General features: G+C 41.9%; 1 protein-coding gene across 1 annotated transcript in view; it reads left to right on the forward strand.

The window, feature by feature from the left end:
- Positions 1–22,390, forward strand: part of PHEX (phosphate regulating endopeptidase X-linked) — a 196,691-nt gene that overhangs the window by 91,441 nt on the left and 82,860 nt on the right. Inside the window, exon 12 of the mRNA XM_070462380.1 lies at positions 797–898. Coding sequence (XP_070318481.1) covers positions 797–898 — 102 coding nt within the window. The remainder of the gene's footprint in view (positions 1–796; positions 899–22,390) is intronic.

The raw sequence follows: 22,390 nt of genomic DNA on the forward strand, positions 1-22,390 counted from the left end.
CCGCTGAAGTTAAATGTTAGCATCTCTCCCCCAGTCTTCTCTGTTGACCCACAAATACTAGAGGAAAAGCCAGGGCAAACACATCATCGATGTGGGTGTGCTCGAACCCTTGGAACACTTTGCAACAGGTCTTTCAAAAGACAGAATTTCTGTAGCAGCCCCCTTTAGACCTACCATTTTAGACTTGAAATAACAGAAGACTTTCCAGAGCTGTCAGAGAGGAGAAGGGGAGTAGGAAGAGGACAGAGAACAGCCAAGCATTTGGTTTAACCCCTGGCACTAATGTGGAGAGAACTGGGGTCCTGACATAAGTCTGCTTTATGTTGAGAAATATCCTTTAGTGTGCTGGCTCTCCTGCCTATTTCTCTGTTAACAGTATCTCTTTCAATGGTTCACTCACTTTCTTCTGCAATACCTGTCTGAAATATGGAGCCCATTCTTGTTCCCCTAAAATTCTTATTAGCTTACTGAAATTAGTTGCATCCTTGATAAGGGTGGACTCCTTTAGTAGCTACAGGTAAGTTACTAATCACAACCTATGGTGAATTCCTCTTCCCATATAATCCTTTTATGACCGGACCATCACATTGTTCTTAAGGGAACAAATGGTTAGTTTTCTTCTAGCAGTGGGGGAAAAAGGCATTTCCCTAAAAGAAGAAATTCTGCCAGGGCATGTAGTGAATCTGAAGGGAGCTTCTTGTCCACTGTGTTTAGCATTGGACTATTTATCGTGGCCCAGAAAACCTTGTCTGAAGGTTCTTGGTTTTGACCTGCTTCTTTGGGTATTTTCTTATAGATGGAGGAATTGATTGAGGGTGTTCGCTGGGCCTTTATTGACATGCTGGAGAAAGAAAATGAGTGGATGGATGCAGGGACAAAAAGGAAAGCCAAAGAAAAGGTAAGGATTCCTTTGGATAAAAAAAAAAAATATGACTTTTGGTTTAATGGATTTTCATGCTCCCCATCAACTGTATGGTGGATTTTTATATTGACTGAGCCATTGACTCCAAATGACCCCAGAGTTAGGTATCTGTTTTGCGATGAATATGGATATTTTATTCCCAGGAGGTAAGAGAAAATAAGATCTGACTTACTCGAACTGCAGTTTCAAACACCTTGTAATTCAACCTTTCCTTCTCTCCTAATTGCCGGCTGTAAGAGCCACATGGCTTGCTGCCCAGTGAATTTTGCCATTAAACCATCATTGGCTAGGGCAGAATGCAGAGCAGTGGGGAGCCAGGGGGAGCAGCTGGCAGAAGAGCCCTCAAGGCACAAGGAAGAAAAACCCATATTGGCCGTGTGTCCTTCTGCTCCACGCACCATGTGCGCTAGTGTCCTCAGGCAGATACTTCACTGTAACCAAGCAGATCTACTTCCTGACCCATCATTTTGTGCAAATGATCCAAATAGCATGCTTATAAATGGTAGACCATTGTGTAGGAATACAAACATGTTTCCTAATAGAAGCAGACACTTGCTTGCCCTTGTAAAACTTTCTGGTACCATGCAGCAAGATAAAGGAATAAGTGAGAAAAGTAGCAGCAGCCTGGCTGTTTGAAAATAAAGAATGGGGCCCATCTTGAATTCTAGGTATTCTGATGGAGCTGGAGCTCACATGGATAGGAAATGCCTGCAACATTCTTAACAGAGGCTGCTCTTCTGCTTGGAGACTGCACTTAGGAGCGTTTCTTCTTTAGGTCCATGGACCAGCTATAACTTTCCAGGCCCCTTCCTAGCAAGGTCTGACGCAGTGGATTGAGGGTGCAGTCTGAACATTTGTGATAGTAACCAGTCTCCCTGGTGATTCTTATCTTTTGGCAGGCCTCGGGAACACTGCTTAGAGTCATACTGATTCATGCTGAGCAAAACATTTTTTTGCGTTATGGTCAAGGGACAAAGGGGGAAAGGGTTTTCATAGCAGGGAAACGACTCTGTATGATACCATAATGGTAGTTACATATCAGTGTACATCTGTCCAAACCATAATGTAAACTGTGAACTCTGGGTGATACCGATGTGTCAATGCGGGTTCATTGATTGCGATGGATGTCCTACTCTGGTGGGGAATATTGATAATGGGGGAGGTTGTGTGTATGTACTGGCTGGCTGTTATGTAGGAACTCTGTACTTTCTGCTCAATTTTGCTATGACCCTAAAACTATTCCTTGGACTGCAAGGAGATCAAATTAGTCAATCCTAAAGGAAATCAGTCCTGAATATTCATTGGAAGGACTGATGCTGAAGCTGAAGCTCCAATACTTTGGCCACCTGATGTGAAGAACTGACTCCTTAGAAAAGACCCTGATGCTGGGAAAGATTGAAGGCAGGAGGAGAAGGGGATGACAGAGGATGAGATGGTTGAATGGCATCACCGACTCGATGGATATGAATCTGAGCAAGCTTTGGGAGTTGGTGATGAACAGGGAAGCCTGGCGTGCCACAGTCCATGGGGTTGCAAAGAGTCGGACACAACTGAGTGACTGAACTGAACTAAAACTACTCTACATAATAAAGTCTATTTAACAAAAAAAGAGGGTACCATTCTGGGAATGCTTAGCCTGGTTGAAATGAGAATGTGCCGAGGTTTAGCACAGATATTTTCTAGAGCTTTAATACTCCTAAGATGAATAAACACTGCCATAGATATTTTTTGTCAATAGACATGAAAAGCCTGTTTAGTGTTTATAGTGAAGAAAGAACTTGCTGGGGGAGGAAGGGGGCAGTGGTGTTGGAGGAAGACAGAGGGTGAGTTTGATTGTTTTTTCCTGTTTGAGAATTTGTCACATCTGTCTGAAGTCAGGTTAGGCACATGCTGATGAAGGCAGGAGGAGCACATGGGCTGTGATGAGAAGCTCTCCAGATGGTTGATGAAACTTTTTGCACCAACATGTCATTGTTGTTTGAAGGCTTTATTTAGTTCCTGGGCTAGCTTATGATATGATATCTGAAACAGAGCATGTCTTACACTGGGCAGTTGAGGGCACAGCACAGTGGGAGCTCTTGATCTTAGCCTGAACCATTGTGGACTGAGAGTCACTGGTGTTGGGGGTGGGTTGGAGTGGGCTGTGTGGGTTATGAATGGCTAGATACCAAGGGAATGCTCTGGGGACTGCAGTCAGTTCTTTGAAAAGTATGGCTGGTGATTGCCTTATGGGCTGTCTTTGGGGTTGTGTAAGGGAGTGGTTGCCTTATAGTTGGGCCCTCTGGGCAAGTAGTCATGGGTCCTTCTTGAAGGAGGATTATTCTCAGTCCTTCTAATATTAGACACATTCTTGTTCACCCTCTGAGTTGCTCTCCAGTCTTATATTTTATTTCAAGGAGAACCCTCACCTTTTCTTATGAAAGTACTCTTTGAACACTCTGCTGTCTTTGAGCTGAGTTCAGCCTGGCAGGAACTCACACTAGTTCCTCAACAGGTGCAAATATCAAAGGTAGTTGTCCTGTTGGATGACACCAGGTTCCTGGAGCATATCTTGAATTTCAGAGCTCAGAGCAGTTCCTTTAATTAAAGGCAAGAAAGAAGGAACATTGTCTAAGAATTTCCAGCTGTTTTCCAAGGCAGGTCTGGCTCTGGACCCCAGAAGATGAGATTTTCTTTTCTAAATTAAGTGAACCTGCAGATCTGGCAATGACCTCTGGGTGGAGCTCGTAGAACTCATAAAGACAACATTTAGGAAGCTGAAGGCTTTTATGCAGCTTTCTGCTTTGGGGTTGTTTTTGAAAAATTATTCTTTTTCTTGTCTTTTTGCTAGGCTGTCCTCAATTTGATTGCCTTTTAATAGTCAACAAGAAAGAAGAGGCTCTACCTAATCATGCCTTGAATCTTAGTTGGAAATCTCTGACTATCTTAGGGGCTTTGTCTTTCTGATACTGAGTAGCCCCTGCATTAAAACAGGATTTGCCTGCATCTGAAGTGGAGGTGAATAATTCGCCTGCTCTTCCTGGTATGACTTGGCACTGTTCTTTGGGCATGTGTTGTATGCAGTATATCACCCAGGCGGAAGATTTCTCATCAATAATAGTGCCCACACTGAGCCAATGCTGAGTCACTTGGCAACCCATTGGGAAAGCTGGAAAAATGTTCTGATTTGTGATGGGGAGAAGCTTTTCTTTCCTTCACAATCAGGCTCTGGGCTGCAGCTAATTACAGTGCCTCCTAAGGGGTGTTGACTTCAGCATTCCCCAGTGACCTGCCTCCTGAGCGGGGAGGGTCCAGATGCCTAACACCTTGGCTTCTGTGGTGGTTACTCCAGTCTCAGAACAGAAGCGTGGGGCTGTGGCTTTGTATGCTCTTTGCTAAGGGTGATCACTGTAAAATATAAACAAGGAAACCTCTGCTTCCGTGAATGAAGGATGGGTTTGTTATCACAGTCACCCTGCCTTTTCACTCAGGAGGTCACGAGTGGTTTTGTGTTGTGAAACCAATAGTGTAGGTTTCAAACTGGAAATTTAATCTGGTCAAATAAGTACCAATTTTTGTTTAGGATTCTATGTTCCCTGCAAGCATATGTTCTTATTATAAACAAGCAGCAAAGGACTGGAGGCCTGCTAATTTTTTCCGGCTGTCATAGCTGTTGAATGAGTGTAAGATGAAACAAATTACTTTGGGGGCGTCTTCTAGAAGATTTGCCTTTTCCAGAACAGAGTAGGAGAATCGCAAGGTCACCCCACTACATAATGTTTGTGAGGCCTGCAGGAAGGGATGTAGCACTGCTTTTGGCTGCTCTGGAGGCGGGAGCCAGGCTTGTGCAGGTGAGCCCTGTGTCAGAGCAGGAGGAACTTGGCTGACCTCCAGCTGGATTCAGTTCTGTAGCCAAAAGCTGGATTCTTTGTAAATATTCGTTTGTGCTCTTTACTCCTGCAACTTTTGTTTGCCAGACCACCACCCTTGGAGAAAAAGACCCTGAGGGAACTCCTAGGACTGCAGCATCCTCAGGAGGCTGTGAGTGGTTTTAATTTTAGCCATAGCAGATACAGAGGGCTCCCAGGAAATCTGTCTCATGGTCCCATCGATATGAGCATGTGACTTCCAGGCACATGCTCTGGGCACGGTGGGAAGAGTTTTCCTACAGAGAGCCAAATAGAAGTTGAGCTCACATCTTTGGCTTTGTCTGTGTTGGGGAGGGAAAATAACCTTTCCTTCTATCCTTCCAAGTTCTTAACTGGGGTCCATACAACAACAACAAAATAGATTAACACAAGAAAAACAAACAGAAGTTCACTAACATGTATATCTCATACACATGTGAGAGAAACTCAGAAAAATGAGTAACTCAGAGAAGTGGCTTAGAACTCTGGCTTGTGTGTCACCTAAAACGAAGAACAATACATTTGTAGAGAAATAGGAAGAAAAATAGGTGAAGGACTGGGAAGCGTGGCATGCTGCAGTCCATGGGATTGTAAAGTGTTGGACATGACTGAGCAACTGAACAACAAGAGAAGGAAAAAGGGAAAGTAGTTTTAGGCTTCCAAAAGTGGCAGATGGTGGGAATGTAAATACATGTGAAAACTAATGATAGATACAGGCTAGTTAGTAGACTGTTATATGGAGTCTTCTGCTGCTGTCTTCAGGCCTACAGTGTCTCACGTTGTCTCAATGATTCCCTTTTGTCTTCCCTGATAGAGACGGGAGGAAGAACATCTTTAGAAAGTTATCTCCTTTTAGGCAAATTGAGAGAGAGCAGGAGCTTTTCTTATATCTGTTGCTTCTCAATTGCCTAGTTGCCTTCAGCTCAAAATAATTTATATGTCAAAGAGGCATATTTTGGGGTGTAAATCTGGTTTCCTTTATCTTTAGTCTCTGCCCAGATTTATTTATTGGAATTACCCCAAGTATATCCAGTCTTTTGTGTCTTCCCAGGTGGCTTAGCAATAAAGAATTCGTATGCTAAACAGGAGACATGGGTTCGATCCCTGGGTTGAGAAGATCTCCTGGAGAAAGGAAATGGCAACCCACTCCAGTATTCTTGCCTGGAGAATCCCCATGGACAGAGGAGCCTGGCGGGCTACAGTCCATGGGGTTGCAGAGAGTCAGACATGAGTTAATGACTAAAGAGCAACAACAACAAATAGTCTTTACCACCCATGCGGGTGTCCTGCCCACATCCAAGCCCAGTGATTCCCAGGGTGTTCTTCCAGACCACCAGAAGCAGCCTCACTGAGGACTCATTAGACATGCGGATTTTCAGGACCACCCCAGACCTGGTGAGCTGGGGGAAGAGGAACCCTCTGCCCTTGCCATTACCATTTCACTGCTCATCTCTCTGACTTAAGCTGCTAGCATCTGTATTTCCCAGACAGCTTTGTCTTCCCACTGGAGTGTGCTAGGCTGCTCCCACAGAGGGCTCAGCGGACTGGGGAACTGATGATTGATGTGATTGATGGGGGTTGCCACAGCCCCTTCCTCCCTTGAGTGTGCTCTGAGCTCGCTCCCGCTGGCTCCATGAGATAGTCTTAGTGGAGTGTGCGTCTTTCTTCATGGACTTCACTAGTCCTTTCATAGTGTTTGGTGTCTCTTTCACGTCCCAGATGAACTGCTTGCAGTTTAGTCCTTGTCTTGGGATCTACACCTGGGGGCTTCCCACCTAGGAGACAGCCTCTGGGGTGTGACTTTCCCCATCCTCCCTCTTCTTAAGTTGAGAGCACATGTTGCTGCATCTGGATGCTAGCACCACTTCAGTACATTCAGTCCTGCAGATGTATCCGGAACCAACAGTGGGCCAGGTACTGGACTCGGAGCTGCAGATTCGGAGATGAGCTGTTGTTTGCACCCTTCTAGGAGAGCACAACAGTGATAGGGATTCCGAGACGACGGGGAAAAGTGTTCATGTGATGGAGACACAAAGCGATCCTGCAGGTCTAGAGGAGGAATCTCTGAGCCCACACAGTCTGAGTGAGGGCACTGACATGGGGAGTGCCCGTGCTTCCACCTTTGTCCCCTGCCACAGCCCTCGTTCCTGCCGCCGGGGAGCATGGCTGCTTTGGCTCTTCTTTCCTTATCAACCTCAACAACTTTGCCTCCAGCTGTCACTTTCCTTTGCTACCTTCACTCCTGCCTCATCTCACATATTCCTTTTAAATTGCTTTGTGGAAGAAAAGGAAGGGAAGGGCTTTTGTCAAACTGTCTCCTGCTCTTGCCTGTGACAGATTCAAGCCTGTGTGCGTAGGTGCTTAAGACTGCCATCACGCTGGTTCGTGCATCCACTCCGGTGCTCACCCAGGAACACACAGGGACTGACAAAATGGCAGGTGAACCATCTTTTGGTCTCCCCCCACCTCCCCTGGGTCACGGGCTCACACTGGCTACCACCTTGAGCTTGCTGACACTCTCTGGCTCTGTGTCTCGCTGACTCTGTCACATGCACAGTCAGGCCAAGTAGTGGCCTTCCCACTTGTCCCTTCTCTGCCTCACTGGCCCCAACAGGAAGTACAGTACAGAAGCCTTCAGACTCTGGAGAAAGACTGCTGTGGCTCAGAGCCCATGCCTACCACTTATTAGCTGTGGGATGACTTAACCTTCCCAACCCTCAGTTTTCACATCTGTAAAATGGTGAGATGAGTACCTACCTCAGAGATTTGTCATGAGGAGTTAATATACCTAAAGTAGTTAGAAGAGTGCCTGGAGCATGAAAAAGACTCTCCAAGTGTGCTCAGCTGTGTCTTCCAAACTGCTGTCCTGAGCAGGAGGGGAGACTTTGGCCGCACTGGCTGCTGATAGGTGAGAAATTAGATTCTGTGTGTTTGGGCTGTTGTGTTTCCCTCTGAGGGCCCTCCTAACCTTCAGATGCTTTAATGCTTTTTTTTCAGAATGCTGTCCTCTGTAGTCCCTTCAGGGCACTTAATAGTGAGCAGCCCCTCCTGAGAGGGTGATGGGATAGGAGTACCTTGCTTTTTCTCTGTAGATTTTAGATTTTCTTGTTTTGAACAAGTTCAGTGTTTGTGATACACCTTTTAAATACAAAAGCAAATATTTGGTGTAAGTAGTAGTTTGCTGCAAGGGCTTCCCAGGTGGCTCGGTGGTAAAGAACCCACCTGCCAAGTAGGAGACGTGGGTTCGATCCCTGAGTCGGGAAGATTCCCTGGAGAAGTGTGTGGCTACCCTCTCCATGGACAGAGGAACCTGGTGGGCTACAGTCCAGTGGGGTCACAAAGAGTTAGGCATGACTGAGCGACTAAACAGCAGCAGCAGTAGTTTGCTGCACATGGTTACCAGAGGCATATTACACCTGATACCTTGTTGGAGTGAGGTTACTTTAATTGAGTTTTGGTGTTCTGCATAGAGCCTTGTGGAAATGTTGTTTTGGACAGTGTTAGATGCCATTGGTTCTCATACTTGAGTTGCAGTGGCACCCCCTGGAGGGCTTGTTAAAACCCAGATGGCCAAGACTCACCCCAAGAGTTTTCGGTAGTTCTGCCCTGAGTGAGTACTGGGACACTCAGAACCCACCCAGGCCACCCACTCCACTGTTGCTCCAGCTTCTAAAATAGTCCTTCCTGTTATGGATACGAAGGCTCCTTCTTGGGCACTTCCACCCCTAGACTTCACATCTGTCCCCAGGAGCTCTGTGGAGTATACCTTCCACATGAAAACCCTTCCAGTGTTTGAAGACGTTTAAATGTTTTCCTGTATCAGACAGAATGTCTCTCATGTTCCTCATTAAATTAATAAGCCTAATATACCAGGTAGATGTTGTAAATGCTTCACAAATATTAACTACATCAAAACCATGATGCCTGTATGAGGTTGCTCAGGTTGTTTCATTTTACAGGTGAGAAAACTGTGGCACAGAGAAGGCAAGCAAGCTTGCTCAAGGTCACACAGCCAGTAGGTAGAAGAGCTGGAGCTCAATCCCTGGCAGTCTGGTTTCAGAGTCTGTGCTTTTATCCACAGGGCCAGTGGGTCTCTAAGTATGGTCCCCAGGCCGGCAGCATGGACATCACTTAGGAACTAGCTGAAAATGCAGATTCTTGGCCCCACCCCAGATCTATAGAATCAGAAACTCTGGGAGGAGACCTAAGAACCTGCGTTTTAGTAAGCCCTCTGGGTGATTCTGAAGCTGCTGGAGTGTGGGATTCACTGCTCTCTGCTGTGGTTCTGATGCCTCATCCTGCTGGCTGCGCTCCAGCTTTTCAACATCTTTTTTGAAAGCTCAAGTTCAAAGCTGAACACAATATTCTAGATATGGTCCAACTCGCACAGCACAATGGGAATATTATTACTGCCTTTGTTTTGCATACAAATTATATTGGAAATCAGAAGTTTATATTATGGCTATCTTTTCCCCTCAGTCATGTCACTGTTGGCTCATAACGAATTTACAGTCAGTTAATTTCTAGGTCTTTTTTTTTTTTAATCCCACAAGAAGTGTCGTTAAGCCCTGTTGCTCCCATCGTAAGCTTGGCATTTTGTTTAAACCCTCATCCCAGAAGTTTACATTAATTTATATTAAAAATCCATTTAGCTTTGGTCATGGCTCTGGTTTTTAAAAAGTGTATGTTTCTGGATCTCCTGTATGTTTATTATTTTTGCTGCAAAAATCTATGCTTTTTAAGGAAAATCTTGAAGGTAGAGTATAACAGTAGAAAGTCATTGCTAGTGCCATCACACGAGCATAACCACTGCTAACATTTTGATATATCACTTTGTATTTTTTCCCTATGCATAGGCTTGAAAAATGCTGTATATATAAATTTGATTCTTTCTTTTTTCTCTCTTATATTTTAAGCATTTCTTTTGTTACTGCATAGTCTTTATAAAAGAATTTTCACTGTTATTGCATAGTCTTCCAGTGGTTATACAGGAGATCACTTAAATATTTCTCCATAGTTCGGTATTTAGGTTGTGCTGTTATTGATATTACTATGATAAACATCTTGTGCATAATGCTTTCCCCCCAAATTTAGGATAAATTCCATAGAATGGCATCTTGAAAGACCTTTAAAAATCTCAAATTGGTTATTCATTGTCTCTACCTTTATATCATTCATAATATAGTAAGTCCATTTTTTTTTCATCTGCACTATGCATACAGCTTGTGGGATCTTAGTTCCTTAACCAGGGATTGAACCTGGGATCATGCAGTGAGAGTGCCAAGTCCTAACCACTGAACAACCAGAGAAGTCCCAGATAAATCCACTTTTTGGTTTGATTGTTTTTCTGGGTTATTAATGAGCATTCTCACACAATAGGATTGGAATCTCCCTACTCATTCATCCTTTGGAGACTTTTGATTTATCTATTGAGCAGATTCATAGAGAACCTGCTCTGTGGCAGGTCTTTTGTTAGATGCCTATCAGTTGACTAACCAGTGGAGTTTTAGTCCAGTTATTCTGCCTTGAACAGTTTCATGGAACTGTCATCTGATTTATCCATTTTGCCTGCAAGGAGATCAAAAGACATTTTAGCAATGCCTTGATATGATCCAATTACACTATATTTAGGGTGTTCTGTGATTTTCTGCTTTATTGTTCTGTTAAAAAAGTGGGAACTTGAGGAAATTGAACATTCATTGGGCTCCCATTCCTTTTTCGGTCCTGTGTTATCCTCAGTGGAGATTAAATCAGTCTGTGGGTTACAGCCAGCTCCTCAGACTCCCGAACGAGAAATCTCCATTTTACTTCCCAGCCAAATAACTGGAAGCACTCAAATCCTGTTGAGTCTGTCTTCCAAACAGCCTTCAAATCTTGACCATTTCTGTCCCATAGTTCTTTTCTCCCCTAGCTTCACCTCCTTTCCCCCTTTTTTAATTGAGGTAAAATTCACATAACATAAAATTAAGCATTTTAATGTGTACAGCTCAGTGGCATTGAGTACGTTCACAATTTTGTGAAACCACCACCTCTGTCTAGTTCCAAAATGTTGTCATCATCCTCTTAAAACTTTTAAGGAGGGAGGTCATGTTGGGTTCTGAACACACAGGAATGAACCAGTGACCACAGTTCTTCCCTTCCAGGGGTCAGTTAAGTTCAGTTTCAGTCACTCAGTCGTGTCCGACTCTTTGCGACCCCATAGACTGAAGCACGCCAGGCCTCCCTGTCTATCACCAACTCCCGGAATTTACTCAAACTCATGTCCAACGAGTTGGTGATGCCATCCAACCATCTCATCCTCTGTCATCCCCTTCTCCTGCCTTCAATCTTTCCCAGCATCAGGGTCTTTTCAAATGAGTCAGTTCTTCACATCAGGTGGCCAAAGTATTGGAGTTTTGGCTTCAGCATCAGTCCTTCCAATGAATATTCAGGACTAATTTCCAGGGGTCACTTCAATGCAATAATCTATATTTGGCGGGTAGAGTTTTTCAGTTATAAATAAACACTATGATGTTAAGAGAGGACAGGAAAGACCTATCAGAAATGCTAAAATGGTTTTTTTTTCTCCTTCTGAGGCTATAAGTGGGGGAATGGACTAAAAAGGATGAGATGATGTATATCTGGTTTTAAGGCTTTAAAAGTTTTAAAAGCTTCCCTGCCTTTTTTTTTTTTTTTTTTGGCCATGCTGTGCGGCATTTGGGATCTTAGTTCCCCAACCAGGGATCAAACCCATGCCCCCTGCATTGGAATGTGGAGTCTTAACCACTGGCCCACTGGGGAAGTCCTAACGTCCCTTCACTTTTATCCATGAAATTGATTTATTGAAGAAATTGTGCTATTTATCTGGAAGAATTTTCTGTCCCTCGCATTTCCTGTAAATTGGGGGTTTAATCTAGAGGTTTGATTAGATATACGTTCAATTTTCTCTTGGCACAAGACTTCATGAGCAGTGTTGTGTGCCTCCTATGCAGCCCACCAAGAGGCACATGGTGCTGTTTTGTCCCACTTCCAAGGAAAATGTTGATTAGTGGGTTCAAGAATTATCAGATCAATCCTTCATTTTTAACTTACCAATCAACCTTTCATGATAGGTAGTGGTCCTCTTTCTTGACTGTACCTTCACATCACTCTTGTGGAGCTTAAAAAATCCAAATGCTCAGGCCACCCCCCAGACCAATGAGCTCAGACTCTCTGGGGGTGGGACCCAGGCATCAGTACTTCAAGTTCCCCAGGAGGTACAAATATGCAGCCAAGGTGGAAAACTGCTCTTTAAGTCATTTAAGTGGTCGTTGGTACAGTGCATAGATACATGAGTTCAGTAGGAATTGCAGTGGGTGACTTTCCACTTCTATCATTCTTTCTGCATTTATTAGCTGAAATATTTCTATAAAAAAGATTTTTTCTCATAAACCACTTGATTACACTGACATACAGCTTATACTGATATAAACGGCCAAAAGGCAGCATACATGTCTTTTTATTTATGGATTTTCACGATCAGTTAGTGCCTTACTATTTCCAAAGGTACCAAAGGAGTTCCATTTTTAAATATCATGATAAACTCAGGGAAAGTGAAAGTGTTAGTCGCTCAGTTGTGTCTGGCTCTTTGCGACCCCATGGACTATAGCCCACTAGGCTCCTCTGTCCATGGAATTCTCCAGGCAGGAATACTGGAGTGGGGTGCCATTTCCTCCTCCAGGGGATCATCCCAACCTAGGGATGAACCCGGGTCTCCTGAATTGCAGGCGGATTCTTTACCATCTGAGCCACCAGGGAAGCCCAGACTCAGGGAATTTTATGTATTTGGTCCACTTATATTCATTACAATCATTATTTTTTAGCTCAAACTGTCCCATTTTGGCCAACTTGAATCTTTTACTTTAGAGACTTTTGACATGACTCCAGTTGTTTCTCCATGTCCATCTATTCCCCCACCATCTTGTCTTTGACTCTAGTCGTTTCTGATAGCATCTTTGTTCCCTGACACAAGATATCCTCTTTAATGTTTGATTTCTATTTAATCACAGACTGTTTTGAATAATTTATAAATAATTGCCTTATTTAGTTCTACCAATGATCTATATATTAATTTTTTGTTATTGTTGTCATTGTTATGGGAGAGGGGAGAGACTGATTACCAAATTGAAATACAGAATTTCAGTAACAAGCAGATTTGCAGAAGTTTGAGTGAGAAGTTTATGTGAATTATCATTTGTAAGGGGCACTCTCTCATGTCAGTGGATATACAGGTAATATATTCTATGATGTTTGAAAATTTTTGCAGTGTTGTATTCTCATCAAGAATATAAAGAAGTATATAACTAGTGCATGACCCTGCCATACATTAAAAAAAATTAATGCGAGTATCAAGAAATAGAACTTTTAACAATGGAACTATGTTAATAGATGAAACTTGCAATAGTAAATATTCCAAAAATCTTAACAATATGAACAAGCAGTAATAGTTTAAATGTGGTACTGTAACAGTGTTTAATGTTTAAGTGTAATATTAAGGGTTATTTTGGTTTGTGGGATTTATTGGTTGTAGGACTTTGAAAGAAATTGGAACATGCTGTGATAGCCTCAGACTGAAATTCCAGAGGCCCAGGGGAGAGAGCTGCTTTTTAAAAATTCTGAAGACTATTTATTACTTTTATTCATGGGATGGAGCGGGGGAGAGGTTTAATGCCTGTCTTTATTCCTTTTTGGTCCAAATACAAATTGAGTGTGTTAGGAATTCACTAACAAATACATGTTTAGTTTGGTTTGATAAGAAGAATCGGTTTTGATATATTGGTTTTTAATTTCATGGGAAAACAGTTCGTTAGAGATGTTTGAGTTCTCTGTGTTTATTTTGTGATGCTGCTTCTCTTTGGCCTAAGATGAAACTAATAGCCACGACGTGTCTACTTATCTGCTATGTCTGGGGCTGTGTCTGCTGCTGTCAGAGGCTCCCCTCTTATCTGGCTGCTGGCCCTGCTCCGTCAGTTGTACGGGAATGGCAGTTCCATTAATAACCCGAGGGCCGGACAGGCAGATAGTGGAAAACGGGTGAAGAGAGAGAGATTGTATTTAACCTGGTGTTCTGAGTTGTCATTTTCTAGACCCTAGCACAGCTGGGTAAAGGTGGGCTTGAGGGCGTGATAGCAAATCCACTTCTGACAGAATCTCGCTGATGAGCTGGAGAAACAACCTGATACCAAGATAAGAAAGAGTAAAAGAAACTGGGAAAAAGGTAAAGATTTGGGGTTGGAAAAGTTGGAGGAAGCAGTGGTAGGAAGACATGGCACGACCAAAGTATTCTGATAGAGGTGCTGACAGCTGTGCAAAATCAATTTCATTTTGATTAAAAATTTTTAAATTAATTTATTTTGTATTATTTTCCACTTTTAATTAATTAGTTAATTTTTTGGCTGTGCCACACAGCTTGCAAGATCTTAGTTCCCCCGCCAGGGATTAAACCCAGGTCATAGCAGTGGAAGTGCTAAGCCCTAACCAATGGAGCACCAGGGAATTCCCTCATTTTGATTTGAAATATTTATCATTCTTGACATTTCAAATGAGCAAAATTCCTTACCGGAAAAAAAAAAAAAAAGGATTTTATGGGAGGATTGGTTCCTCATAGAGAATTTTGGGGTTTTGTTCTGTTTTGATTCTGGATCTGTCAATTGGCAAGAGGGAAGAGAGCAGGTTCTAGTTTCCTTTGTGTGGGGAGAATAACTCACCTACTGCAGTGGTCTATGTTTGGCTTATCTACTGCTGTGTAACAAACCACCTCAAAATCTGCTGGCTTCAAGCACCAAGTATTTTATTATCTCTCATGGTTCTCTGGGTTGACCGGGGCTCAGATAGATGGCTCTGGCTGGTCTCATCTGGAGTGTGTCAGGGAGATGCAGTTGGACGGTGGCTATGGCTGAACACATGAGGTGGCTTCTTTATTCATGTCTAACGCCTCAGTGTTCCTTATGGGGGTGTTTCTCCAGAAGGGCAGTGTGGTGCTCTTAGTCTCCAAGAGGCAGGAAGCAGAAACTGACAGTCTTCTTAAGTTCTGGTCTTAGAAGCCCCAGAATGTTTCTTGTGTTACATTCTTTTGGTCAAAGTCAGGGACACAGCCAGTTCATATTTGAGGGCAGGAGAAAGACTCCATCTCTTGATATGAGGACCAGTGTGCACACACAGTGAGGGAAGGCATGGTTGGCAGCCATCTTTGGCCACTGCCTACCTACAATCTATATCCTTTGCCTCTCTCATCTGTGTTCAGTTTTTCATTGTTTACAATAGAGAATTTTGAACTACATTTACCTCCTCTTTAACACCTGACCCCCAACTATCATTAAAATTTCCCCCTGTTTTCCTGTTAGATTGGTTAACTTGTTTCATATTACTGACTCATTCTTTTCCTAGTTCAAAACCAGCATATATTAACACAGTGACTTAGAGAACTGTTTGAGTAAACCTAATTACTGTCGAACTGTGATACAGAAAGGATTCAGCCTCAGTCTGTGAAACCTTCCTGCATAGGTATAAGAAATACCTGCTACATGTTAGGGCCCAGAACTGGACTAAGTCCGAAGGGACCCAACCTCATCCTAGTAGACAAATCATTTTTCCCAGTTTTACATTTGAGTTTCTTAGTAAATAAACTTAATTTTCAGTATAGACACTCTTGACACTGACTCCCTGTACTTTATTTTATTTTTGGTTGCCCTGGGACTTTCTCTAGTTGTGGTGAGTGGGAGCTACTCTTCATTGTGGTGTGTGGGCTTCTCTTTGTGATGGCTTCTCTTGTCATAGAGCATGGGCTCCAGAGCACATGGGCCTAGTTGCCCTGTGGCATGTGGGACCTTCCCGGGCCAGGGATGGAACCCATGTCCCATGCATTGGCAGGCAGGTTCTTAACTGCTGGACCACAGGGAAGTCCTGTACTTTTTTTTTTTTAAATTGAAGTGTAGTTGATTTATAATATTGTGTTAGTTCCAAGCATACAGAAAAATGATTCAGTTACACACATTTTTCCAGATTCTTTTCCATTATAGGTTATTTTAAGACACTGAATATAGTTCCCTGTGCTGTACAGTAAATCCTTGTTGTTTATCTATTCTGGGCTTCCCTGGTGACTCAGTAAAGAATCTGCCTGCAATGCAGGAGACCCGGGTTTGATCCCTGGATCAGGAAGATCCCCTGGAGAAGGAAATGGCAACCCATTCCAGTATTCTTGCCTGGAGAATTCCATGGACAGAGGAGCTTGGCAGGCTGCAGTCCATGGGGTCGCAAAGAGTTGGACACGACTGAGTGACTAACACTATGATCTATTTTATATATAGTAGTATGTATCTGTTAATCTCAAACTCCTAATTCATCCCACTTCTTTTACCTTTCCCTTTTGGTGACCACAGATTTGAATCTGTTTTGTAAATAAATTCATTTGAATTATTTTTTAGAATTCATTCCATGTATAAGTGATATCATATTTGTCTTTCTCTGCTTATTTCACTTAGTATGATATTCTCTAGGTCCATCCATGTTTGCTGCAAATGGCAATATTTCATTCTTTTTTTAATGACCGAGTAATGTTGAATTGTATCTATATACCACATCTTTTTTTTTTTAATTTTTTTTTAAATTTTTATTAGTTGGAGGCTAATTACTTTACATCATTACAGTAGTTTTTGTTATACATTGATATGAATTAGCCATGAATTTACATGTATTCCCCATCCCAGTCCCCCCTCCCACCTCCCTCTTTTTAATCTGGATTTTTTATTGAGATAATTTTAGATTCATAAGCAGTTGTAAGAAATAAAGAGAGATTCCATGTACATTTTACCCAGTTACCTTCAGTGGCAACATTTTAAAAAACTACAATATAAGTCATAACCAGGAAATTGACATTAATATAATCCACAGACCTTCAATTTCCCCAGTTTTACTCTGTGTGCATTAGACAGTTTTATTACATGCAGGTTTATGTACCCACCACCACAGTCAAGACACTAAACAGTTCCAGCACCTTGTGCTACCATTTTATCATATACCCACCTCCCATCCCTACCCCTGAATCACCAAGCAGTTCTCCATTTCTAAAGTTTAACATTTCAAAATACTGCATAAAGGAATCATACTGTCTTTACCCTTTTGAGATAAGCTTTTCCCCACCTCGGTATAGTTTTCTGTAGATCTGTCCCCAGCTTGTGGTATGTATTAATAATTTATTTCTTTTTATTGTTGAGTGGTATCCCATGATACAGATGCACGACTGTTTATTTAAACCATTCAACTGTTGAAGGACGACTGAGCAGTTTCCAGTTTGGGGCTGTTACAAGAAAAACTGCTATGAACATTTCTGTGTGTGTGTGTGTGTGTGTGTGTGTGTGTGTGTGTGTGTATGTGTGTGTATGTATTCTTTTTCAGATTCTTTTCCATTATAGGTTATTACAAAATATTGAATATAGTTCCCTGCAATATGTAGTAGATCCTTGTTGTTTATCTACTTTATATATAGTAGTGTGTATCTATTAATCTCAAACTCCTAATTTATTCCCCTTCCCTTTCCCCTTTGGTAACTATAAGTTTGTTTGCTATGTCTATGAGTATATTTCTGTTTTGTAAGTAGGCTCATTTATATCATTTTTTTGATTCCACACATAAGTGATATCATGTTATTTCCCTTTGTCTATCTCATTTACTTCACTTAGTATTATACTCTCTCTTCATGTTGCTGCAAATGGCATTATTTCATTCTTTTTATGGCTGAGTAATATTCCATTGTATATACACATATACCTTCTTTATCCATTCATCTGTCAGTGGATATTTAGGTTGCTTCCATGTCTTGACTATTGTAAATAGTGCTGCTATGAACATTGGGTGCATGTATCTTTTCAAATTAGAGTTTTCTCCAGATATATGTCCAGGAGTGGGATTGCTGGATCATATGGTAGCTCTATTTTTAGTTTTTTAAGGAACCTCCATACTGTTCTCCATAGTGGCTGCACCATTTATATTCCCACCAACAGTGTAGGAGGGTTCCCTTTTCTCCACACCCTCTCCAGCATTTATTATTTGTAGACTCTTTGATGATGGCCATTCTGACTGGTGTGAGGTGATACTTCATTGTAGTTTTGATTTGCATTTCTCTCATAATTAGCAATATTGAGCATCTTTTCATGTACCTAATGGCCATCTGTATGTCTTCTATAGAGAAATGTCTTCTGCCCAGGTTTTGATTGGGTTGTTTGTTTTTTTGATATTGAGCTGCATGAGCTATTTGTGTATTTTGGAGATTAATCCCTTGTTGGTTGCATTGTTTGCAAATATTTTCTCCCATTCTGTACATTGTCTTTTGTTTTGTTGATAGCTTCCTGTGCAGAAGCTTTTCAGTTTGATTAGGTCCCATTTGTTTATTTTTGCTTTTATTTCTTTTGCCTTGGGAGACTGACCTAAGAAAACATTGCTGTGATTTATGTCAGGGAATGTTTTGCCTATGTTCTCTTCTAGGAGTTTTATGATGTCATGTCTTTGTATTTAGATCTTTAAACCACTTAGAGTTTGTTTTTGTGTAAGATGAGAGGGAGTGTTTTAAATTCACTGATGAACGTAGGGTTCTGACTTGCTGTACTTTATAACCGAAGACCCTCGGCATTGGATAGGGCTGTGCTTTGCTCTGTGTCCTTGCCGACCAAAGGTAAAGGGGACAGATCTGCTGCTTTTGGTATATTCTGGCATTGCCAGCGCTGAAATCACTGTGCAGGTTAACAAGAGTCTCCTTGCAGGGGTTTGTAAGGATTAAATAATGAGCTGAATGGACCTGTCCCAAAGCAGAGCAGAGTGAAGGACAGTGCTGAGGCTGTGTCCTTCAGGGCTGCAGAAAAGAGCCTTTGCTTAATTCTCATGTTAAGTTATAAAATGAATTTACAGGACAGGTGTATGAAATAGTTCTTTTTGTTCTTTCAGGCTTTTGAAAATGAAAAGTAAGATTTGGCAAAGTGGTTTGTATAGATTTGTAAAAAGTCATATTCTAAAGAGGGCCTATGAGTTGTCCTAAGTAATTTCTGATTTCCATTAAAAATTATTCATGAAAAAGGAGCTTGTCAGAGAGAGGGAAATCTTGAAATGAGAAAACTTGATGGAGTAGAAGAGGAAGGAGAGCATCCTTTCCCTCCGATCTTCTCTCCTTACTTGCCAAACCCTACCTAATCATTGGGTGCTTATTTGAGAGTCCTCTGTCAGCATCTGATGAGAATGAAAGCTGTGTAGGGTGCCATATGACCTTGTGAGGAAGAGCTGGAAGCTCTTGCAAACTTTTCAGCCTAGTGTTACCTTAGACCCAGGCTATTGGTATTTTAAGAAACAAAATAAAACTCCTCAGGCAATTCCAACAAGCAGCCAATTTTGAGAAGCAGAGCCTTATTAGATCACTGCTGCTCAAACTTGAATGTGTACACCACTTTCCCAGGGGCCTTGTGAAAATGCAGATTCTTAATAAGTTTGGAGGAGGGCCTGAGATTTTGCATTTCTTGTGAGTTTTCAGGTGAGGCTGATGCCCGTGGCCCATGGACCACAGATTGACTAGTGAGAGCGGAGAGCAGGAGTTGGCAAACCTCTCACTTAAAGGACCAGATAGTAAATATTATGGGCTTTGCAGGTCATATGGTCTCTGCCACACTATTCAAACCTACTGTTGTCACACGAATGCAGCTCTAGACATTATGTGAACAAATGGATGTGAGTGTGTGTCAGTAAAAGTTTATTTGCAAAATCAGGCAACAGTTTGAGTTTGGCTTGCAGGCCGTAGCTTACCAACGTGGTCTACAGCCTTCCTACTCTCAGTGTTTTGACCAACACCTTGCTGCTTTCTTCTCTTGTTGGGCTAAAGTTTGAGTAAGAATTAAGTGATATTGGATGTGCACATGCTAAATTGCTTTAGCTGTGTCCAACTCTTTGTGACCCTATGAACTGTAGTCTGTCAGGCTCCTCTGTCCATGGGATTCTCCAGGCAAGAATACTGGAGTGGGTTGCCATGCCCTCCTCCAGGGGGTCTTCCTGACCCAGGGATTGAACCTGCATCTCCTGTGGCTCCTGCATTGCAGGCTGATTCTTTACCACTGAGCCACTGGGGAAGTCCATGTGGTTTTGTGTAGTGGTTACTTATTGGCTTTGTTGAATGATGAATAGTTGATGATGACGTTTACTCTGCTGTTTACAAACAGCCCACGTTGTCCCTGGGCTGTAGCATATTGCTTTGTCTTCAGTATAGGGGGCCTTTCTGATTTCCTTCCCTCGATTGCCTTTTAAGAATTAGAGCAAAGAAAAGGCTAAAATTTGTTTCCAGATTGTACCCCATGGGCATCCCAGAATAAATGACCAAGTCTGAACTGTAAAGGCAGAGGATGGCTTTGGGTTGCATTTCCTTTTATCTGTCTCCCGCCACTCACCTGATAGTGCTGTAGTAAAATAAATTTGAATCTGATGAGGAAGTAAAGCACTTAGCCCAGTACCTGATCCATAGTTAAAATTCAACAAAGACATTAGTTTTGTTATTATTAAAATATGTTATTTCTTTTTTTTGATAAGAATATTTAATATTTAAATATTATATAAATATTTATATAAAATATTTAAAAATATTCTTATAAAAAAATAAAATATGTTATTTCTATTGTTACTGATGGTGTCTAGCAATGAAATCTCCTTTTGGAAGATGTCCTTTCCACAAGATCCTTCTCTTTTTCCCATCCTATCTGAATCCATCCCATCCCATCCTTTCCTCTGCATTCTTCTAGTTTTTTGTTTTGTTTTTGCCTTCCATTCTCCATGTGTCTGATTGTGAACTCCTTGAATACAGGAATGCAGTATATTAAACTATAATATCTCAACTCCTGCTACACAAAACACAGATGAATTTCACAGATGTGATGTTGAGATGAAAGAAGCCAGACACAGAAGAGTACACACTTTTTTTTGAAGTTCAAGAACTGGCAAAGCTAATCAATGGAGATAGGTCAGAATAGTGGTTATCTTTAGGGTGCATGGCATATTAACTGGAAAGGCACCCACGGGAGCCTTTTGTGTGCTATGAATATTTTACATCTTGTTTCAGAGTCGCTTGCACAGGTTCATGTGTGTGTATGTGTGTATTTAAAAGCAAATCTTTGATTTGTATACTTATTGTGTACTTTGTTAGAACTCAAAAAAATTTTAAAAGATGTTTTCAAGTCTGTGGTGCTTATTTGGCAGTTAGTAATCATTCAGTAAAAGATTGAATATTCAACAGATATTATGATGAAGAAAGTTGTCAACTTAATTATCATGTGACTAAAGCCAAATTTTGAAGAAGACGTAACATTCATTTGAAAAGTATGGTGGACATAGTTCGTAATCAGAGTTCACACTATTGTGCACAACACCGCTTGAATCTTCACTTGGCTGTTTCAGAAAATACTGTAAATGGGGAGGACGGGACTTGTTATTTAGGACTGTTTGTGCAGGTGACATGGCAGGGAATGAGATAGAGAAAAGGACACAGTTCCATCACCTTGGTGGAAACCTCATTATTAAATTGAGTCTGTACTGTTTCTATCTCCCTCCTTCCCCCTCTCCCCTTGTCTTTTTGTCATTTCCACTTTGAAATGAAATCTGCAACTCTAATAGATGCTACTGAAACTTGTATGGCATTTTTACCAGACAGTGTTTGAATCTCGGGTGTTGTGTTAAAAATGAAAAGACCAAACACATGCACAAATAAATGAAGGTTGAGTTAATCTTTATAATTAAATGCAATATTACCCTGCTTTGACTGGTTTTAGCTTTCAAGTGGATTGCATGCTAATTTTTCAGTGAACTGTAATTGTATTAACGTGGCTTTTTAGTTGCCTCAAAGTACTTAAAAATAGATTTTACCAAGCTACTCAGATAAAAGTTATTAGAACTTTGAATGTTCTAAGATCTTGATCTCTGAGATTTTGGGGTGTATTTCTATCATGACTTACAGTCGCAGAGCACTTTCCAGTTGTTAATTCTTCGCCTCTGTCATCCTGTGATTTAGGTGACATTGACCAGACGTCAGGATGAACTGCGTTTGCCTGAGGCACATTAAAAAGTTGATGGGAGACAAGATTATGGTGTTTTCTCCATAAAGTGCTCTTAATGGCATAATAGTGGTGACCATGAATAAAGTGCCTAAGGAATACTGAGGAGCCTTGGGGTGCTGGGCCCCCCAGCTGCTGCCCCTCCCAAGTGCTCAGTGGCCACTGTGGTGACTGCCAGAGCATATGGGCAGAACCCCCTCGCCTTTGCGGGGAGGGGTGTGCCGGCTCTGCGGTGGGGCCTAGCACCGCTCTTTGTAAGCATTAAGGTGGCTCAGTGGGTAAAGAATCCTGCAATTCAGGAGATGCAGGAGACACAGATTTGATTCCAGGGTTGGGAAGATCCCCCAGAAAAGGAAATGGCAACCCACTGCAGTATTTTGCCTGGAGAATCCCATGGACAGAGGAGCCTGGCCAACTACAGTCCATGGGGTCACAAAGAGTTGGACATGACTGAAGCGACTGAGCTAGCAAGTAAGCAAGGACTCAAATTGAAG

Source organism: Odocoileus virginianus, unplaced genomic scaffold, assembly GCF_023699985.2.
Source record: "Odocoileus virginianus isolate 20LAN1187 ecotype Illinois unplaced genomic scaffold, Ovbor_1.2 Unplaced_Scaffold_4, whole genome shotgun sequence".
NCBI classification, from domain to species: domain Eukaryota; kingdom Metazoa; phylum Chordata; class Mammalia; order Artiodactyla; family Cervidae; genus Odocoileus; species Odocoileus virginianus.